Source organism: Lissotriton vulgaris, chromosome 5, assembly GCF_964263255.1.
Source record: "Lissotriton vulgaris chromosome 5, aLisVul1.2, whole genome shotgun sequence".
NCBI classification, from domain to species: Eukaryota; Metazoa; Chordata; class Amphibia; order Caudata; family Salamandridae; genus Lissotriton; species Lissotriton vulgaris.
In genome coordinates this window covers 344,055,833-344,075,493 of record NC_141693.1, presented here as the reverse complement: position 1 = coordinate 344,075,493, position 19,661 = coordinate 344,055,833, and the positions used below count along the sequence as shown (strand labels likewise).

The 19,661-nt window shown below is 44.0% G+C and overlaps 1 protein-coding gene across 1 annotated transcript in view; it reads right to left on the bottom strand.

Moving 5' to 3' along the window:
- ESPN (espin) overlaps window positions 1–19,661 on the bottom strand; it is a 1,077,204-nt gene that overhangs the window by 137,123 nt on the left and 920,420 nt on the right. The window contains exon 12 of the mRNA XM_086921582.1: window positions 14,793–14,837. Within this exon, the coding sequence (XP_086777708.1) occupies window positions 14,793–14,837 (45 nt within the window). The remainder of the gene's footprint in view (window positions 1–14,792; window positions 14,838–19,661) is intronic.

Sequence of the window (19,661 nt, the reverse complement as noted above, 5' to 3'; positions counted from 1 at the left end):
GATATTGAGGATGAGTATGGCAGGTGCGTTCTTGATGCTCTGCAGTTTCTTGGGGAGTTTTTGGGTAATGCCAGTGTAGAGTGCATTGCTGAAGTCGAGTCTGCTGCTACTGATGAGTGCATGGGTGACCGGCTTACTGGACTCAGTGAGGATACTCTCGAAGATCTTTCGGAGCAGGCATAGTTAATTTCTTTACTAAGATTATATTTTTTTCGAAGCATTAGAGATCATGAATAACAAAGTAAAACATAATTATCTTATCATTATTTCACTTATAAAGTCACTCATGACAGAAGAGGAAACTAGGGAGGTTACAGCAATTCCTGGGAGTTGATTGGTGGCCAAACTTCCAGGCCCATAAAGGCCTTAAGGTGATGTGGAATAATGAGACTAATGTACTGCGTATTGAAGAGACATTAGAAGCTATTCTGAAGGGAGGGAGAATGTCTTCCTCCACAAAATAGCACAGTTGTTGGATATTTCCTTACCCTTTTTATGGATAGAAACAGACAAGCTTCATAAAGGCAGCTTATAGGCATAATGGGTTGAGGTGTTCCTTTTTGGGTGGGTGGGGAATGGGAGTTTTTGGATCAGCTATCATTGCTCTATCTGTAGAAATCTGTTATTAGCAATGATGCATGCATGTAAATTTAATCATATTTTTCAGTGGCTTGATACAAGGCAGTTCGATATTGTTGTTATTCAGGTGACAAGTGTTTCAGTTCAAGCTAGTGGTTGACTATCATAAGTTTGGATCAAAGCATGATTTATGTAAAGATTAAAGGCCATGACCTGGCTGTTTTATTAGACAATAAATCACCAGTAGGGTGAGAGAGAGTTTAGATGGCCTACAGTACATATTTCTAACCACATTCTAGGAGTATGAGCCCACCCTGGAGAGTGTTAGAAAATTCCTAACTTGCCTAGGCTGCTGAGATTCTATCCCAAGCAAGGTCTGTAAGATGGCCTTTCTTACCCACACATGCTTCATCACTTGAATGATTCCGAGCCAGCAATTAATTTTGCTAGGTGAGTTGGCCGTGGGCTCTTTGTGTGTGGGTAATTTGTATGAAGAGCTTGTAACTCATAAATAGAAATATAGGTATGAATCCCTCCAGGGTGTAATGAAAATGTGCAAATTGTGTGTAGGTAAGTTTGACAAGTATTTTTATTCATGTTACATCTCTACCACAAGATTAAAAATTGTAGACTGGCTACTTGGACCCTACCTGCCTATTTCCGAACAGTAAACATATTTCTTTCTCTACGTTTAACAACTTCCTTGTTGTAGGCTTTCTTCATGACCATGTAGACAGACCCCTGTAGTTCTTATATTGTCCTCCAAGGTCCTATAACGTCCTAAGTTCAGGTATGAGAATAGTAATACATGGCTATAGTCTCCTTATTGAGCAGGACCAGGCCTATCCAAGATTCCTCTAGAGAAAATGAAATAATGACAGGTGACATACTTAGAAAAGATCACAAAAGGTCTGTCCAGTTCTATTGGTGCAAACAAAAGTAAGTCATTTCCATCTCTCTGTGCGGACTGACTTACTTTAACTGCAATCCATTTTCACATTTACTCCACACATGTGAAAACACACAGCATGCATTGTGCTCCTTTTATGCATGCTTTGATTAAGGACATGCTTTGCGTGGTATAATGTACCCATCGTTAAGGGGCAGGGTGAATGCAGAACTTTGAACTGGGAATAACCCTCTTTTTCAGTAGGAAGAAATCAGATGTTGATTAAATTAAACATTTCTTACCTAATTGTCACTATCCTTCACCTGCCGTCATCACGCTCTGATCTCTCGGACCCTATATTGCCTCTGAAGAGTGCAGAGTGTCTAAAAGGATTTCTTGAGATCTGAATCATGCATGTGCAGCCATATCAAATGCATCCCACATACATATGCAATGGTGAATGGTGCTGTCACATCATCTTGTCAATGGGACATTTTGTGCAACTGAGCTGAGCTCTCATGTGAGCAGGTGTGAATTATGGGAAATTTAGTATAAACGCTTACTAATGGTTTCATCTGTTATAATAGCGATTCTGGGAAATATAATATGAAAAATGTTATGTTCAATAAAGACTTATTAATGTTCCCAACATAGGCATGTTATAATCATCTGCTACACGCTACATTCGCAGTTATTGGGAATTATTTTGTCTTTAACTACATGTTGTTTATTTTCCTCACCAAGGGCCACTGCTCATTGACGGTAGTCTGTCTGCTAGTAGATTAGTAAGTTAACTGGTTGCTAGAAGATGGGACAATTAACAGGATAGTGCATTACAATCCACTTCATCACTAAACCCCCTTTTATCTGATGCTAATTATTATATTCCGCTTTGTTTTTTGTCATAAATTGCCTAGTTTTTACTCTTTTGTTTTCTGAAGTCTTTAAATGCTGAACTATTGTCAATCTAAACTCTTTTTCAGAATTCTTCATTTGGGTAAGATGTTTTACCATTTTGGCACATCTAATGCTACCATTGTGTTCCAGGATCCCAGTTGTAACTCTTCTCATTATAATATAAACCAGGATCCAATCAATCAGGATTTATAAAGCGTGGCTAATCACCCAATAGGGTATCCAGGTGCTTGCAAGCCCCGGAGGCTTATTCGAATAGCGATGTCTTGAGGGCCATTCGGAAGTAAGGTGATGGTCTGGAGGTGCGTGGGGAGGCTGTTCCAGGTCTTTGCTGCTATGTGAGAGAATGAGCGTACCCCACTTCTGCTTTGGTAGATGCAGGGAGTATAGGCAAGTGCAAGGGAGGCGGAGCATAGTCTTCTTGATGACTGGTGGAAGTTTAGGCAGTGGTTAATGTAGGTGGGTCCTTTTTTGTGTAGAGCCTTGTGTGTGTGGGTGAGCAGCTTGAATTGGCATTTCTTCCATACGGGGAGCAAGTGGACGGCCGAGGATTAGTCTGGCTGCGGCGATCTATATGTTCTGAAGTCTCTTTAGAAGATGCGTGGCGATTCCTAGATAGAGGATATTGGTGATGAATGCTTGTGTCACGGTGTGTCTCATGTGTAGGGGTAGCCACTTGAAGATCTTAAGTAGCATGCGCGGTGGTGGGATCATTTGTGAATGAGAGAATGAGTTGGGTACCGTCTGTGTAGGAAATTATGTTGAACCGTGGAATCTGACGCTGTTGGCTAGTGGGGTCATATATTCATTGAAGAGCGTGGGGCTGAGGGATGAGCCATGGGGGACACTGTAGGTAATCTCCTTGGGTTCAGAGGTGAAAGTTGGGAGGTGGATCCTCTGGGTTCTTCTGGTGAGGAAGGAGGTGATCCATCTGAGCGTGTTCTCTTGGATGCTGAGTGGTAGAGTCTTTCGTTAAGTGGGTGGTGGGATATGGTGTCAAAGGCTGCTGAGAGGTCAAGGAGGATCAAAGCTGCTGTTTCTCCTTGGTCGAGGAGCGTTCAGATGTCACCAGTGGATGCAATTAGGGCGGTTTCAGTGCTGTGATTGCTGCGGTTGCTGGATTGGGAGGCGTTGAGTAGCAGGTTTTGCTCTAGGTGTGTCATGAGTTGATTGTTGGTGATCTTTTCCAGTACCTTCACTGGAAAGGGGAGCAGGAAGATTGGCTGGTAGTTTTTACATTCGCTGGGGTCAGCAGAGGGCTTTTTGAGTAGTGGCCTGACTTTGGCATGTTTCCAGGCAAAGGGAAATGTTGCGGTGGGTATAGAGGTGTTGAGTAGGGTGGTGAGTTCCTAGCCGATCCTTTAGTTTGTGGTTTGAATATGTGGTGTGGGCATGGGTCTATGGTAGCTCCTGACTAGATAGATGTCATGGTGGATGTGGTGTCCTGGGTGGAGGGGATGTTCCAGGTGGTCAGTGTGTGGTTTCTGTCAGTTACGGTGGTGGCGTATCTGTCTAGGAAGTCCATAGGTGTGAGTTGGGGTTCGAAGTTTCTGTATATTGTTGCAATCTTGTTGTGGAAGAAGTGGACGAGGTTGTCGCACAGCTCCTGTGAGGGTGTGATGTTGTTTTTGCTGGCAGCCGGGTTGGAGAACTCCTTAACGATGTTGAAAAGTTCCTTAGTGTTGTTGGAGCTGGTTTTGATGTGTGCGGCAACGTATATCGTCTTTGTTGCCCTCAGCAGGCGGTGGTACAGTTTGAGGGAGGTCTTGAAGGCTGCCCTGTCGAGGTTTCCTTGCTGGTGCGCCATTTCTTCTCCAACTGTTTGCCGTCTCTTTTCCCTGTTCTGAGCTCTTGGGTGTACCAGCTGGCCTTATTAGAGGACATTCTCAATCAATCAATCATCGCATTTATGAAGCGCCCTACTCACCCGCTAGAGTCTCAAGGCGCTGAAAGGGGGGTGGGTTGGGTGCTGCTACTGCTCAAAGAGCCAGGTCTTGAGTTGCTTCCTGAAGGAGAGATGGTCCTGGGTCAGCCACAGGTGGGAGGAGAGGGAGTTCCATGTCTTGGCCGCCAGGTAGGAGAAGGATCTTCCTCCGGTGGTGGTTCTGTGAATCCAAGGGACGGTGGCGAGGGCGAGGCTGGCGGATCGGAGCTGGCGGGTGGGTGTGTAAAATGTGAGGCGGTTGTTGAGGTATTTGGGGCCCATGTCGTGGAGAGCCTTGTGTGCGTGGGTGAGGAGACAGAATGTGATCCTCTTGCTGACGGGGAGCCAGTGCAGGTCTCTCAGGTGGGCAGAGATGTGGCTGTGACGGGGGATGTCCAGGATGAGTCGTGCAGAGGTGTTCTGTATGCGCTGCAATCTTTTCTGTTGTTTGTCTGTGGTTCCAGCGTAGAGGGTGTTCCCGTAGTCCAGCCGGCTGGTGACGAGGACCTGGGTGACCGTCTTTCGGGTTTCGGTGGGGATCCACCGGAAGATCTTTCTGAGCATGCACAGGGTGTTGAAACAGGATGACGAGACGGCGTTGACTTGCTTGGTCATCGTGAGGGAGGAGTCCAGTATGAAGCCCAAGTTGCGAGCGTGGTCTGTGGGCTTGGGGGCAGTGCCCAGTGCGGGGGGCCACCAGGAGTCGCCCCAGGTGGAGGGTGATGGTCCGAGGATGAGGACTTCCATCTTGTCTGAGTTCAGTTTCAGACGGCTGAGCTTCATCCATTCCCCGACGTCTTTCATTCCTTCATGGAGGTTGGCTCTGGCGGTGGCGGGGTCGTTGGTGAGGGAGAGGATCAGCTGGGTGTTGTCAGCGTAGGAGATTCAGATTGTGTTGGCGTGCGATGGCTGCGAGGGGGCTCATGTAGATGTTGAAGAGGGTGGGGCTGAGCGAGGAGCCTTGAGGAACGCTGCAGATGACCTTGGTGGCCGCTGAGCGGAAGTGGGGGGAGGCGAACTCTCTGAGTTCTGTCGGAGAGGAAGGAGGTGATCCATTCCAGAGCTTTTCCTTGGATCCCGGCGTGGTGGAGGCGAGTTGTTAGAGTGCGGTGGCAGACTGTGTCGAATGCGGCTGATAGGTCGAGGAGGTTGAGAGCAGCAGTTTCCCCTTTGTCAAGCAGGGTCCTGATGTCGTCGGTAGCTGCGATGAGGGTGGTCTCGGTGCTGTGGTTTGCTCGGAAGCCGGACTGCGATGGGTCAAGGGATCCGTTCGTCGGTTAGCTGTTTGTTGATGGTCTTCTCGATGACTTTGTTGGGAAAAGGGAGGAGCGAGATGGGGCGGAAGTTCTTGAGGTCCGTGGGGTCCGCAGTGGGTTTCTTCAGGAGGGCGCTGAGCTCCGCATTTTTCCAGCTCTCTGGAAATGTGGCAGATGCGAAGGAGTTGTTTATGATGTTCCGGAGTTGGGGTGCGATGATGGAGTCAGCTTTGTTAAAGATGTGGTGTGGGCATGGGTCGGCCGGGGAGCCAGAGTGGATGGTGTTCATAACGCAGGTGGTGTCTTCGGTGCTGACGGGGGTCCAGGTGCAAAGGGGGGTGGTGGGGGGCGTTGGTTCGGTGGTTGGGTGCGTGGTCTGGGCGCCAAAGCTGTTGTGTGTGTCGGCGATCTTGCGGTGGAAGAATGAGGCGAGTGAGTCGCAGAGGTCTTGCGAGGGCGTTATGTCGTTGTTGCTGGCGCTGGGGTTGGAGAGCTCTTTGACGATGCTGAAGAGTTCCTTGCTGTTGTGGGCGTTGTTGTCCAATCGTTCTCTGAATGCAGTCTTTTTGGTGGTGCGGATCAGTTGGTGGTGTTTGCGGATGGCGTTCTTGAGGGCTGGCATGTTTTCTGTCGACTGGTCGTGGCGCCAGGCTTTCTTGAGGGTATGGCAGGATTGCTTGGAGTTTTTGAGGTCGATGGTGAACCACGAGGCTTTCTTGCTGCCGAGTCTGCTGGGAGGATTCTTCAGTGGTGCAAGGGAATCGGCACAGTTGGTGAGCCACTGTGTGAGGTAGCGGGCTGATTCGTTGGAGTCCGTAGTGTTGGTGGGAGGGTTCCGGCTGAGTGAGGTGGTGAGCTGGTCAGTGGTGATCTTGCTCCAGCATCTACGGGGGGCCTGTTGTGGGTGGTGGTGGGTCATCGTTTTCCTGAAGTTGAAGTGGACGCAGCTGTGATCTGTCCAATGTAGTTCGGTGGCGTGGCTGAAGGAGATGTGGCTGCTGGAGGAGAAGACTGGGTCGAACGTGTGGCCAGCGTAGTGGGTGGGGGTGTTCACCAGTTGCTTGAGTCCGAGGTTGGCGAGGTTGTCCAGCAGGGTAGTGGTGTTGTTGTCATTGTTGTTTTCTAGGTGGAAATTGAGGTCTCCTAGGAGGATATAGTCTGGGGAGGTGAGGGCGTGCGGGCTGATGAAGTCTGCGATGGCTTCGCTGAATTGTGTGCGTGGTCTCGGGGTGTCTGTAGATGAGGGTACCTCTGAGGGTGGTCTTGGGGTTGGTGTGTATCTGGAAGTGAAGGTGCTCGGCGGCGGTGAGGGTGTCATCGGAGTTGGTTGTGATGCGAATGGTGTTTCTGTTGAAGATGGCGATGCCTCCTCCTGTTTGGTTGATGCAGTCCTTCCTGGTGATCTTGTAGCCATCCGGGATGGCTATGGCTATGTCGGGGGCTGAGGAGGCGTTCATCCAGGTTTCTGTGAGGAAGGTGGTGTCCGGCGTTTGTGTGTCGAGGAGGTGCCAGAGTTTGACGGCGTGCCTGTGGACGGAGCGGGTATTGAGCAGGATGCACTTGAGGTGGTTGTCGCTGGTATCTGGCCTGGTGGGTGTGTCGCAGGTCCTGAGGCAGGTGAATTTGCAGGCTTGGCAGGCGAAGGGTCCGTGGGTGCGTTTCGGGGTGGCTCGGTGGCAGGCAGGGGTCCGGCCAGTGTTGAGCGCGTGGAGGGTGGCGGTGTCATAGCTCCGTCGGGTGGGCTGGCAGCGGCGAAGGCCAGGGGTTCTGGTGCTGGGTGCGGCCCAGGCGCGGACGGGCGCAGACGGGCTTGCCTTAGGCGCACCTTCGGTGCGCCAGCGGCGCGCCCACTGCGCGGCCTCCATAAGAGGGGGCGAGGGAGGAACAGCGGGGAGGGGGAGCGGGGTGGCCAATGGGTGGTGAGGGGGCAGGGGCGTGTGGGACACCAGCGGCGGGAAACCAAGGGCACATAGGGCAAGGGGGGGAGAGAAAGGCACAGCGGGTACAGAGGAAAGCAAGGGGCACAGAGGAAAAACGAGGGGTACAGAAGGAAATCACGGGCAAAACAGAGAGGGAAAAGGACACAAACAGGGGGCACCATAACAGTGGGAATTGGGAGGCAAAAACACGGAAGCAAACAGTAGGTTAGGCGGTGAAGCACAGAGGCGCGAACAACGGAGAGCAGTCCCCAGGGAAGTAGTCAGCACGAGGTTGACCAGTCTGCAGGGAGGCAGCGGATGAAACGGGCCAGCAGCAGCAGTAAGCCGGGGGCCTGCGCAGTGGCAGAGGGTGCTACCTGCCACGATTGTCTGGATATTGCTCTTCATGGGGCTGATGCTGTCTGTGGAATTAGTGATCCAGGTATTGAAGTTTTTTACTCCCTGTTCGAGGTTGGTGGCAGTAGCAGGGTTAGTGTTTAGGGCATTCGCCCAGCTGGTCTCTGAGATTTTATTCCACCTCCGGTGGGGGGTATTGGTCATCTTGGGTGTGGTGGAGTGAGGGCTGGAACTGCTGAAGTGGATGATGGAGTGATTAGTTCATGGGAGTTCTGTGACATGGCTGCATTTTACGCGGATGCTGGAGGTGAAAATTGGGTCCAGCGTATGTCCTGTGGTGTGTGTAGGGTCATGGATGCTCTGGGTCAATCCGAGGCTGCTCATACTGTCGAGATGGTGTGCAGTGGTTTTGTCTTTGAGGTTGTTGATGTGGAAATGTAGGTCACCGAGGAAGATGTGGTCCTTGGAGTCTAAGGCTAGGGGCGCAATGATGTCTGTGATGGTGTTGCAGAAGCTGGAGCATGGGCCTAGGGGTTGTTATGCAAGGGTGCCTGTGATGGCTGTCCTGTCGTCCGTGTGGAGTTTGAAGTTGAGGTGTTCTATGGGAGCTGTGTGTGGTGGTACACTGTATGGCCTCTTTGTGAATAATGGCTGTTCCTCCCCCTGGCTTGTTGGTGTGGTCCTATTGAGTGATTTTATATCCGTCGGTGATCCCTGTGTTGATATCGGGGGCAGATGTAGGCGACACAGACACGCACATGATATCTTGTAATTTCATTCTGATTCATTACAGTCTGTATAGGGTCTCTGTTGCAAATACATATTAGTCCAGATTCTATTTAATATTTTTATACGTTCTATTTACTCACACACTACAAGGCCCATAAAGAAATGCCAGTTTACTGGTGGCATGTTCAACATTGTTCTCTTTGCATGTTCTTGGCTGTTCACCTTAATGGATTGTATAGTAAAGGTGGTGCATCAAGCTTTTGCTGTATTTTTTTTATTTTTGGAAGGTTTCTATAAGTAAAAGATCCCAGTAGTTTGCCTTTTTAACCAATATTTTTAGATAGTGTTGCTTTTTCAGTTTCACACCCAGGTCCTCAGGTTGTCCATCAGCTAGATAAACCTGCCTACATGAAGCAATCATCCTAATGGCAAGTTGTCCTGGAAAGGTCTCAATGATGGCTCTCAAAACAGGGCATTTTTGAATATATTCTTCCATCTCTGACTGAAAGTGAAAGGTCAAGGAATTTGAGGGCATATGTAGTTACTCTAAAATGTAAATGCTGATCTTTTGCATTCAGCCATTGAAATAATTCTTTTGCTTCCAATATTGGTCTTTTCGGTACGGCTAAGATGTCATCTATGTAACATTGATATACTTTAATATGGCATTTGTAATTCAGAATAGTGCACATACATGGTTGCTGTAGTCAATGCATAGGAACAGCTTGTGCTAGTGCCCCCTACCTGAAGAAAAACATCTTCAGACTAGGACTGCACTGATGAAATTAAATAGTTTAAGATATGGTCCTTAAAAGGTCTTCGATTACTCATAATATTGCCTCTTGTGGAACATTGCTTTATAAAGCCTACCGAAGGGGAACATTATTTAAGATGTAGCTGTACATATTAGTGATCCCTTCAATCCTAAGTTGGAAGTCTTATATTGCTATGGAAAAAAAAGGATGAGGGTAGGTATAAAATAATGATGGATTTTCTGCACTCACTAAGGGCTTTATTTATGGGGGTTTGACGTAGGCTAGTGCAGCAAGTCACCTTGCTGCACTGACCTACATCAAAGTGAAAGTGAAGGAAATCACTGTATTTATCCAATATGGTGCACTCTTGCCTTTTCCCCTGCACTGGCACCGTTTCGGCAGCCTAGAAACAGGGTGCCTACAATGTCGGCAGGATTGTTTAGGTAAAGGAAGGGACACCTTCATGCAAATAAAGAATCCTTTGAGGTGTGCTCCTCTTTCTACGTGTGCTGCATAATGCAGCCACATAGAAAGAGGAATAAATGAGGAGAAATAAAGTTATTTCTCCTTGTTACGCCTCACCTCAAGATGCATAGGGTTTTGAAATATTCCCAGGTTTACAAGTCCTTGTAAATCTGGGAATATGCCAAAACCCATGGGAGTTACATGGGAACACCCACTGCAATGCCCATGTAATGCCTCCCTTGCGGTGAACAGCCATGACAACGCGAGGATTACCCCCCTACTGCCATTACAACGCAGGGAATACAACGAAAGTCATTACAACGGCTTTCGCTGGAGGGCGCTGCTGGATAGGGAATAGTTTAATTTTCTATCCAACACCTTCCCTACTGTCAACGTGGGCTGGAGTTGGAATAGAAAATGAAACTATTCCACTATCCAGGGCCCTCCAGCGAAAGTCGTTGTAACGACTTTCGTTGTAATCCCCACGTTGTAATGGCACGCGTGGTAATACCACGCGTTGTCATGACATACAACCCTCCTTTGCACAGAGTAAGGTGACACATAGATGTTCACTGCATTGCCTTTCTCGAGATTTATGAAGCCACTCAAAGCCGAGCAGCATGGCTTTGTGAGGCTTCATCAATTTAACTGAGGGATTTGAGTCATGCTAGGGCACTTTGGGTAGTGCAAATGTGGCGCAAAGCTCTCATTATTATGCCCCTAAATGTCTAGAGGGTCAGGTACCCAAGTGTAGAGCAATATACAAAATTGTCCTATTGAAATAAATTGTCACTGGGAATTGACAACTTTCTGATCCACCTTTTTTGCTGCATAAAGACTATATTGAATAAGACAATGTGTTTGTCTGATCACACTCCAGTAGAATAGATTGTGTATATATCCATGTGAACACTTTTCCTATTTTTAGCTGGAAATGGATAAGGGAATGGTTAATGGGCATGATTTTAGGGAGATGGTTGTGAAAACGTTGACTCAATTCATGCTGTAAAATTGGAGCGCATAATCTTTAGAGGTTATGTGAAATGCCCACAAGTTTGTCATCCTTCATCAGATAACATGCTTTTCCTTTGCTATTGCTGGAGGAGGAGGGAGGACGTAGTAATGACTGGGAATTGTGTTGCAAAAATAGAGACTAAGATTGATGGTTGAGGCTATCTTCTCAAAGTCATATTGGTTGAGTTTACGTCAGAGGTGGGGAGTCAGAGCTGACATCTTTAACAAAATAAGTACATATAACATAATGCAAAGGAAATGCGGTGAGAAATCTGATAACGTTCTAATCCGTAGTGTGGAGGAAGAAATGTCCATAGAAATTATCATGGTGAGCTAGGGCTATCTCTAAAGTCAAAAAGTCAATGATCTGACGGGAATTCAGAGAGTGTTTTTGCTATGTAATTCATATCTTCATTGTCATGGACACCTATTAACTAAAAGTCATCTTGGTAAATTATATTTGCCTATTATTTTCGATAAGGACAAAGAGCTGTATGAGGTAGAAAATTACCAGTGGTGGCTGGCTTGTACTGAGGGTGGTGCGAACAAAAACAAAATTCACTTACCTTTGCAGCCCAACGTCCTCCTCCCTTGGGTGTCTTTTGGGAAGCTTCAGATGCAGGAAACTGCACTACCCAATCCTGACGCTGCTGTCACATCATGAAAGCAGTGCCAGGATCAGATAAAGCAGTATTTCCCAGCACTCCTAAGAGCACTGGAGGCCTGTGCTTTCTTTAACCCAGCTGTCCAAGACAGCAAGGTTAGAGTACTTTAAAATGCGCATGTCTGGCAGGCCTTCCCAAAACAGCATGCCAAAGAGACATGCGCATTTGAAAGTGCACAGCTCCCTGTTACTGCCACGTGGCAGTGCTGGCCCGTCCCGGCCTGAAACTTAGTTCAGGATGGGATGCTGAAAAATCAAACGGTAATAAATAAACTTTATTACCATTTTATTTTTCAGTTCTAGGGTTTGTAGGACAAAGCTCCTCCACTCAAATGGAGGAGCCGCCCCTGAAAATAACATTAGAAGGGGTTCTAACTACTATTAGGAACTACCAATCTGAGAAACCAGCTGGTATATATGGCCTGTGCTGAATCTAAAATGTGTTGCAGTGAGCCTTTTGCCCCCCATTTAGTGAATATTTTAATGCAGTTATTAGAGCTCACAGTCCATCTGAATGTTCAAGATTAGAAAATGTAAATGGCTTATTGAAACTGGGAGTGTAGTCCATGCTGTATGTCTGCATCCGGATCTGGAAGGAGCTATGGGTTGCAGGCATTGTCAGGATCAACGGTAATGAGAGACACAAGAGAAACAGGATCAGGAGACAGACATGGCAGGGAAAGAGCAGGAAAAAGCAAGATTGGAGGATTTGGACGGCAGCCAAGAATGTCAGGGGCACAAACCATGAGGCGGGCCTTCCAAATCAAGATCACTGCGTGACCAATCAGAGTGACGCCTCGATGGAAGGTGGGAGCATTCAGGTTAATCAAAGGACGGTCATCTATGCTAGTCAGTTGCCTTGGAACTACATAGTTGTAAGGATCTCTCTTTTGTAACCGTGCCTACTGTTTGCTCTTTGTCTACACCTTTGTTTTCCCCTCCATTCTTTTTTTGTTTCCACCCCTCTGCAGAAGTATACCTTGTTTGGTTTATTTGCTCTTGCATTGTATGTAAAATAGACCCTGTTGCATTCCAAACCTACCGTCTGGCATATTCAGCTGTTGCCTCCTCCCATAACAACGCACTGTCTTTGCAATAGCTGCACCTCACTTATTCAGCTTTCCATTTCGCAGACTCTCCAAGTAGCAGGTAGGTTACAAGTACTCTTGCCCTGCTACTGAAAACCTGAAATGTCCTGGCCTGGAGTGGGGGTTTCACAGGAGATGGTACTGCCTTGCATTAACTATCTCCTAAGTCCTTTTAAATTACAATAATGTGAAGCTGGTACAGAACCATGGAAGTGTTTCTCTAATCCTTATGCCTACTTGCCCCCAACCAAGAACTTGGGCTCTGAGTATCCATCACTCATAGCCAAGTCATTCTCCAAGGGTGGTTTCTTGGGATCCACCAAATGTATCCTTTAATTCCTGGAGCTTATAATTATGCAGGTGGATTTGTTCTGTTGATCTTGCTGAATCAACCAGTACCCCAATGAATGTAATAGCCATTGATTTGGAGAAGGTAAACAGATGAGTTGGGAGTTATCTGGCTAGTAATCATGAAAATTGGGTTGTCGACCAGAAGATTGGTGGTTGTTAAGACATTAAGTTCAAGGTACAAAAGGTTTGGTTGGTGGCCGCTGTCAGCTTAAACACCTAAAAATCTATTTTTTAAATCATTTTGTTTTTCAAAAACAAACTCACAAAGTGGCAGTTTAAAAAAAAAAAACAATGACCCCTACATCCTGGGATATTTTTCCTAGGGTGTGATGATTTTTATTATATTTTCAGTCCCTCACCACCAGAGTTTTCTTGGTGGCGCAGAAAGAAAAAAGGACATTGCACTGCTAACCCTAAATAGGGGGGTTGGTGTAAAGCCTTTTCTACAGTGGCCTTTACTCCTTAAAGCCATTGGAGAAGCCTTCCTTCGGCCGATCCAGTGGGGGCTCCATTGTCGGAAAGTTTACGGGCCACCCATCTCTAAATTGGGCAGAGAGGCCAACTGTTTGGCCCGATAAGGCCCTCTTGCAACTGAGTATCCTATTCACCAAACTATAAATCAGGATGCAAGTTTAATCAGAGATGTTTCATGTACACTCTGTCCATGGCCAGGCTATCTTTTACCCGAGGGACTTTTTGAGGTCGGACTATGTCATTTCAGCTTTATGTAAGTGCTACTGAAAATCTTAAAGAGAATACCATGACTCAGAGACATTATTAAAAACCTGCGATTTTCAGTTTCACTAGGGAAAACTACAGTACGTTTTCCACCACAATCTGTTGAAAGAACATAGCCTCTAGAGGGGATTCATTTCTTGCTGTCTGAAATATAATTTCCTGTAAATTCAGCGCAAATCTAATCTTTCAAAATATTGATAAACATTATAAGAATGACTATTGCATTGCTTGTAGAGTGCATTTTCATCAATCAAAACTGTTATATCTCCATAATTCAGCTGCCGAATAAGGTATTGCTTGCTTATTATCAGATCTTTATACTTCAATATTCAAGGCATGTCTGAATTATGTAATAAGATAGGTGATCTTATTATTGAAAGGATAAGCAACTGTTTCAAAATCTAAAAGTATATTTGGTTGTAAGGAGATTTTTTTAATGAAGCTGGGGATGTACCCCCATCCCCTGAACAGAGTTCTTCGATGCCCCAAGAGAGTGGTTATGACTGCTATGACAGTCACTCAAAACACAAAAGGGGGACAAGGAGTATTAAAGATCCACAAGTACACTCTTCCTGTATGTTAATACACACAATTGGTACTCAAGGTCTATTAACACCAAGACGCGAAAAGATATCAACCTGGGTAACAAGAGTTCTGCCTCTCAAGCACCGGGAGCATCCTCCTGTTAGGACAAAAACCCTCACCCACCCTTAGCTGACATGCTGTATCACAGGGTTCTTCCTCACACCATAAGAGTACTTATGGTGTGGGCTACAATTCCCCCATGGGAAAGGAGCTCTTCAGATTGGCAATCCATATTTGATAAATGGAGTGGATAGGAAGCTGAGTGTACAGTGAAAAATTTGAGAAAACTAAAACTACCTCTAGGTGGATCTATCGCTATCTTTACTCATGTTCTCAGGGGATAGGATTAAAAACTGGGGACGTCTTCTACCCTAGTGTTAATGAATGGTCAAGATGTTTCAGCATCTAGTGGCCCCTCTAATAGGTGTCTAAGACTTTCATCAGGACCAGTCTTCTAGTCACTCTGCATGTTTGTAAAATATACGGTCACTTACTGTAAACAGTGAATAATTACATGACGACAATGGCAAGAAACTTTTTTATAAACAACAAAGTATAACATACCGCAGCTGTTATAGGTTGGGAGGTGTTCAGGGTTTTGACGAGGGGCTGGAGCAGATAGGTGAATAATATGGAAAGAAAAAGAGAGAAAACGCTATAAAGGTATTTGAAAAATAGATACAAAACCTTGAACAAGAGATCAGTTTAGGAAAAAGAAAGTAAAGACTTCAGTGTATCATATTTAGCTGATTTGATGGAGAATTATGTGGAAAGTCCTGATGGCTAAAGGCAGAAACACAAGGAAAACAGAATATTTCTATCTCTAAATAAAACCCAGCCAATCGTAAGGCATTGTGAATCTGGTCTTGATACATTCTATAGCAGGTTGACTAAAATCAAAGAGAGGGAGAATGTCTCTACATCAATATGAAGAATAAATTATGGTTAGTAAGGTTAGTAAGAGGATTGATTCATTTTGAGCTAGACTACTTAAAGATTAGCTAGATAAAGCCAGCCAGGACTCAAGCATGTAATTTGCTCAATGCAAACATGTGAAATATATAACAGGCCAATTTCAATACACTACATAAGTTGTTTAAGAAAACCTTATGGGATGCCTCCATCATGTTCATGAAGTGTCCCATTTCTTCCTGTTTTTATAGGACAGTAAAAATGCAAAATGTGGGGCCATTCTGACCAAACTTGTTATGAAATTGTGACTTGGACATGCCAAATTGAATTCAAATGAACAGTAACTCTACCATACTACACCAACATGTAGAATAATTTTTTTAAGAAAAGGCGAACTTCATCTAATTTTGACAAAATATTCAGATGCTGGTATGATGGTAACATGGAGCAAGAAAAAGTTATTACTATATAAATCCTATACAATGTTCTTTTGTTTTGGTGCTCCTTCTTACAGGACATCTTGAAGAGCTCAAACAAAATTTATATTTCACATGTCAATTTCACGAGATGGGTTCATCAGAATTATGGAGCAAAAGAAGGGGTCCACCAAGAGCTCCCTGGGTGATTATCCTCACATATGTAAGGAGGATATTAAAAAATGTGTTCTGTAACAGCCACATTTCAAAACCAGGCCAGTACCAGATGAATCTCTAAATGAGCCTTACCCAAACAAACGACATTACATACTAACAGGCAACTCAGGTTCTGTGTGCCAAATGTTTTGGAAATCATCAGTCAAATTGGCCAAATGACAAACAGATTTTTATTAACAGTGTTTAACACCTTGGCTGCTGTGACTTTTCCCCTCCTGTGCTGAAATTGCTTGAATATTATAGTTGCTCATAAGCACAGCTCAACTGTGCCTCATGATGAGCTGAGCTCGTCAAGAGCATCGAAAGTGTTAAATTTGTCAATGGTAAACTCGTTTTGAAAGATCCATCATCAGAAAGGGGGAAACTGTAGAATACCCTGAAACAACTATGAATACAAAACATAACATGAGGAAAGACGTTGGGATTGAAAAACATGTCACAGATAAACTAGCAAAAATAATTTTATCATGGAAAATAAATGAGCGTAATATCAAATACTTTGTTTTTATTTGTATTGGAAAAAGTGAGATGCCAATAATGATCTGCACATCACACAGTGCTCTTGCAGGCCTTTGTTGAGTATTGGTTGAGTATTACAAACAAGACTTAAGGAAGCACCTAAACCTGCACATTTCCGCTAAAAATGCAAAATTCAGGTGTGCCCAGTCTTAATTTTAATTTTTAGACATTTCAGTAGAAGGAGTAATGACCAGAGATCCACAAGTCACATGATCAAACGCTGACAGGAGCGATTTAGTATCTTTGATTCTGAGGTGAATAAAACAGATGCCATTGAGAAGGACATCCCTTTTCTCATCGCCCACAAACAATTCAGGTTGTGGTGCTTGATAAACAATGAGTTATTAATAATTTGTTTGCTAATTATAATTAATAGTAGCTGTAACACTAACAGTAATAGCATTAGTAGCAAAATAGTAGTAGAATTAGTAGAAACATTAGTACTATTAGTAGCAAAAGTATTAGTCATAGTAGTATTAGTGATAGTAGAAAGATGCAACTCATCCATCTCCTAAACTTTATTTAAAAAAACTAAAAGTTATTCACTTTACCAACATTTTTTTGTTGTTGCGTTTAAATTTGCACACATTTTAGACCAACAATGTAAACAGTTTCATCAAAAAGGTCATTTGTGCCTATAAAACCTCTGGTTTTCCTGATAATATCAATCTCTTGTATTTTGACAGTTTGTTGCCCTCAGATATTATACCTTTTGTTCAGGATACGCTTATGTGCAATTATTGCGATTCTATGCTAAATTTCTAAGAATGGGTGCAAATGACAGGTGCTGGTTCCATACTCCTTGTTTTATGGTAGATGGTCTGTGGTTGTAAATGGAGGGTATATTGCAATGAGAACGTTTCACTCCAGATTGTCTAATAAACGTTGCATCATAACAAGGAATAATTCCAGTAAAATTCACTGAAAACGGTCTTTGCATCTTCATTGTTATGGAAGCTGCAATGGCATAATAAATGAACAGCCAGGAATAGTTTCATGGTTCGGATATCTACAAGCCACAGAGGAGCCATTGGGTGAATTCACAAAGTATTCCTCTAAGTGAACATTCAGGACCTGGTTCAGGAACCTTTTTCTATGATTAGGGATGTCTTACTTATATGCGACTTGCTCCTGAATATTCAGAACTGATTCCCAAAATATTGTCTGTGAGGAGTTATGTTGTCTTGCATATTTAGATGTGACCTATTCAAGAATTTCTAGGAGTGAGACATTATTACTCACAACATCAAAAAATTTCAGGAGCGTGCATTACTCCTTGAGAATTGGTGCCTGAGACTGGTGACTGATTAACAAATCAATTTTTACAAGTTGGAATTCCTCTTATGCTTTTAGTTGATTTCCATCTTTTGAGAAATTCACAAAAATAAGCATATATCTTCTTGGAGTAATTAGTATGAGATTGCAATTGATGTTTGAGTTAATTTGTATATTATTTATTATTACAGAATGATCTGCGAATAATGATGCAGCATCTCCTAAAACACCCCCTGCTCAGGTGCCAAGTTAGTGCACATTGTAAAGTCATTGTTTCGTTATGTGCTGGATAGTTTATTCCCAAACAAGTGAGGGCTAAACAGCTTTGTCAGTGTGTGTTATAACAGAAAGAGATACATTGGAACAAAGGGCTTAGGGTGAAATATTTTTTTACTGTAGTCCACCTAGAAGATAGCACAATTTGTTTGCTGTCCTTGGTGCTTTGAGAGGGGACGTGAAGGATCTAGGCATCCTTAAGGGAATCTTTCATAGGCGGTGAAGCCACAGACTGCGTTGCACTGATGGGGTATCTGTGCCCTCACCAAAGAAAGGCTGGTGGTACCCAAGTAGAAACACTGACAATTTTCTTATGAGTTGAGGGCCAAATGCACAGAACCAGAGAGCAACAGATATATCACTGCTCAATAGTTCCTTGCAGTGCGCTGTCTGCTACTCATGAGCTAACTCACTGCCCTGCCCTGCACGTGGTCCCTGTGGTTTTGCAACAGCCCATGCTGCTTCCGTATACACTTGATGCAACCCTGTGAAAACGAGGGAGCTCTTCTCAATACCCTAAGCCAACACAAGGACTACTCAGATAAATAGTTTCTTGACTTTGCCTCTGCTGTGATTTGTAATAGCGAGTTAGACATTTGCAGCTCCCATATGTGCATGAACCTTACTGTCACTTACAGAATGGCTGCATATCTTATGTGTTGACATTTCAATTGTTAATACTAATGGTATTGGATTAGATCTGGGGATAATGCTTTCCATTTAGCATCTCACCGAATGTGATTCTGCTTTAATGCTCTCCTTTCTATGTATTCATCTGATATCAAGTTCATAAATAAATCCTTCCTCTTGAGACAGTATATCAAGATTGCTATATAAGATAGGTCAGTGAATCAAATTGTATTGCTTTTTAGATTTGCTGAACCTTTATTGTGGCACTACCAAGGTAAAACAAAGTTTGGATTAAACAACAGTAAATTATACTTCTTGTAGACATGGACACTGTACTTCCTACATACATGAACGCCATTACAGTAGGAAATGAATGTATGACATTACAACACATACATTTACAACGCATACCTTTACAACGCAGTTTTTTACATCGCAACATCCTTTACAACGCATTCCATTACATCGCATTTTAAGAAACTACCTTTACAACGCATTCTATTACATTGCATGCTACCTTTACAACACATACCATTACAGCACATACCATTACACTGCATTTAAGGTGAGTATTGGATATTATAGGGGTAAACATTACTATTCTAATTCCAGGGGGTGCAATAGTAGGGTAAGTGTTGGATAGTGTAGGTGCACTATGCGTTGTAATGGTATGCATTGTAATGCCTGCTTTGTAGTGACATGCAATGTAGTGTCATGTGTTGTAATGGTATGCGTTGCATTGCCTGCGTTGTAGTGACATGCGATGTAAAGGATGTTGCGATGTAATGACTGTGTTGTAAAGGTTGTTTCCCGTAAGCAATATAGTGTCAATTTCCCTTAAGAACAGAATTAAATGGTGTTTCCTATATTGATGTTAGTGACTTCCAAATGTATTTGGTGAAATTAAACTCCTTTCCCTCCAGTTGAAAATTTACTTTTTCTAAACTCTTTGAAAAGTATTTATATATTTACAATACAAATGAATACGTTATGCTTTTTCACGTAGGTTACCGTTAGTGGTATAAAAAAATCCTCTCAGGTCTGATGATAGGGTTTACCAATAAAAATTTTAAAAACTGTATTGTGCCTGAGATTTATTTTAACACAGTTGGTGTTATCACTATTTCTTATGCAATGATTTTCCTTCACCTTCTGATGACTACTTTCT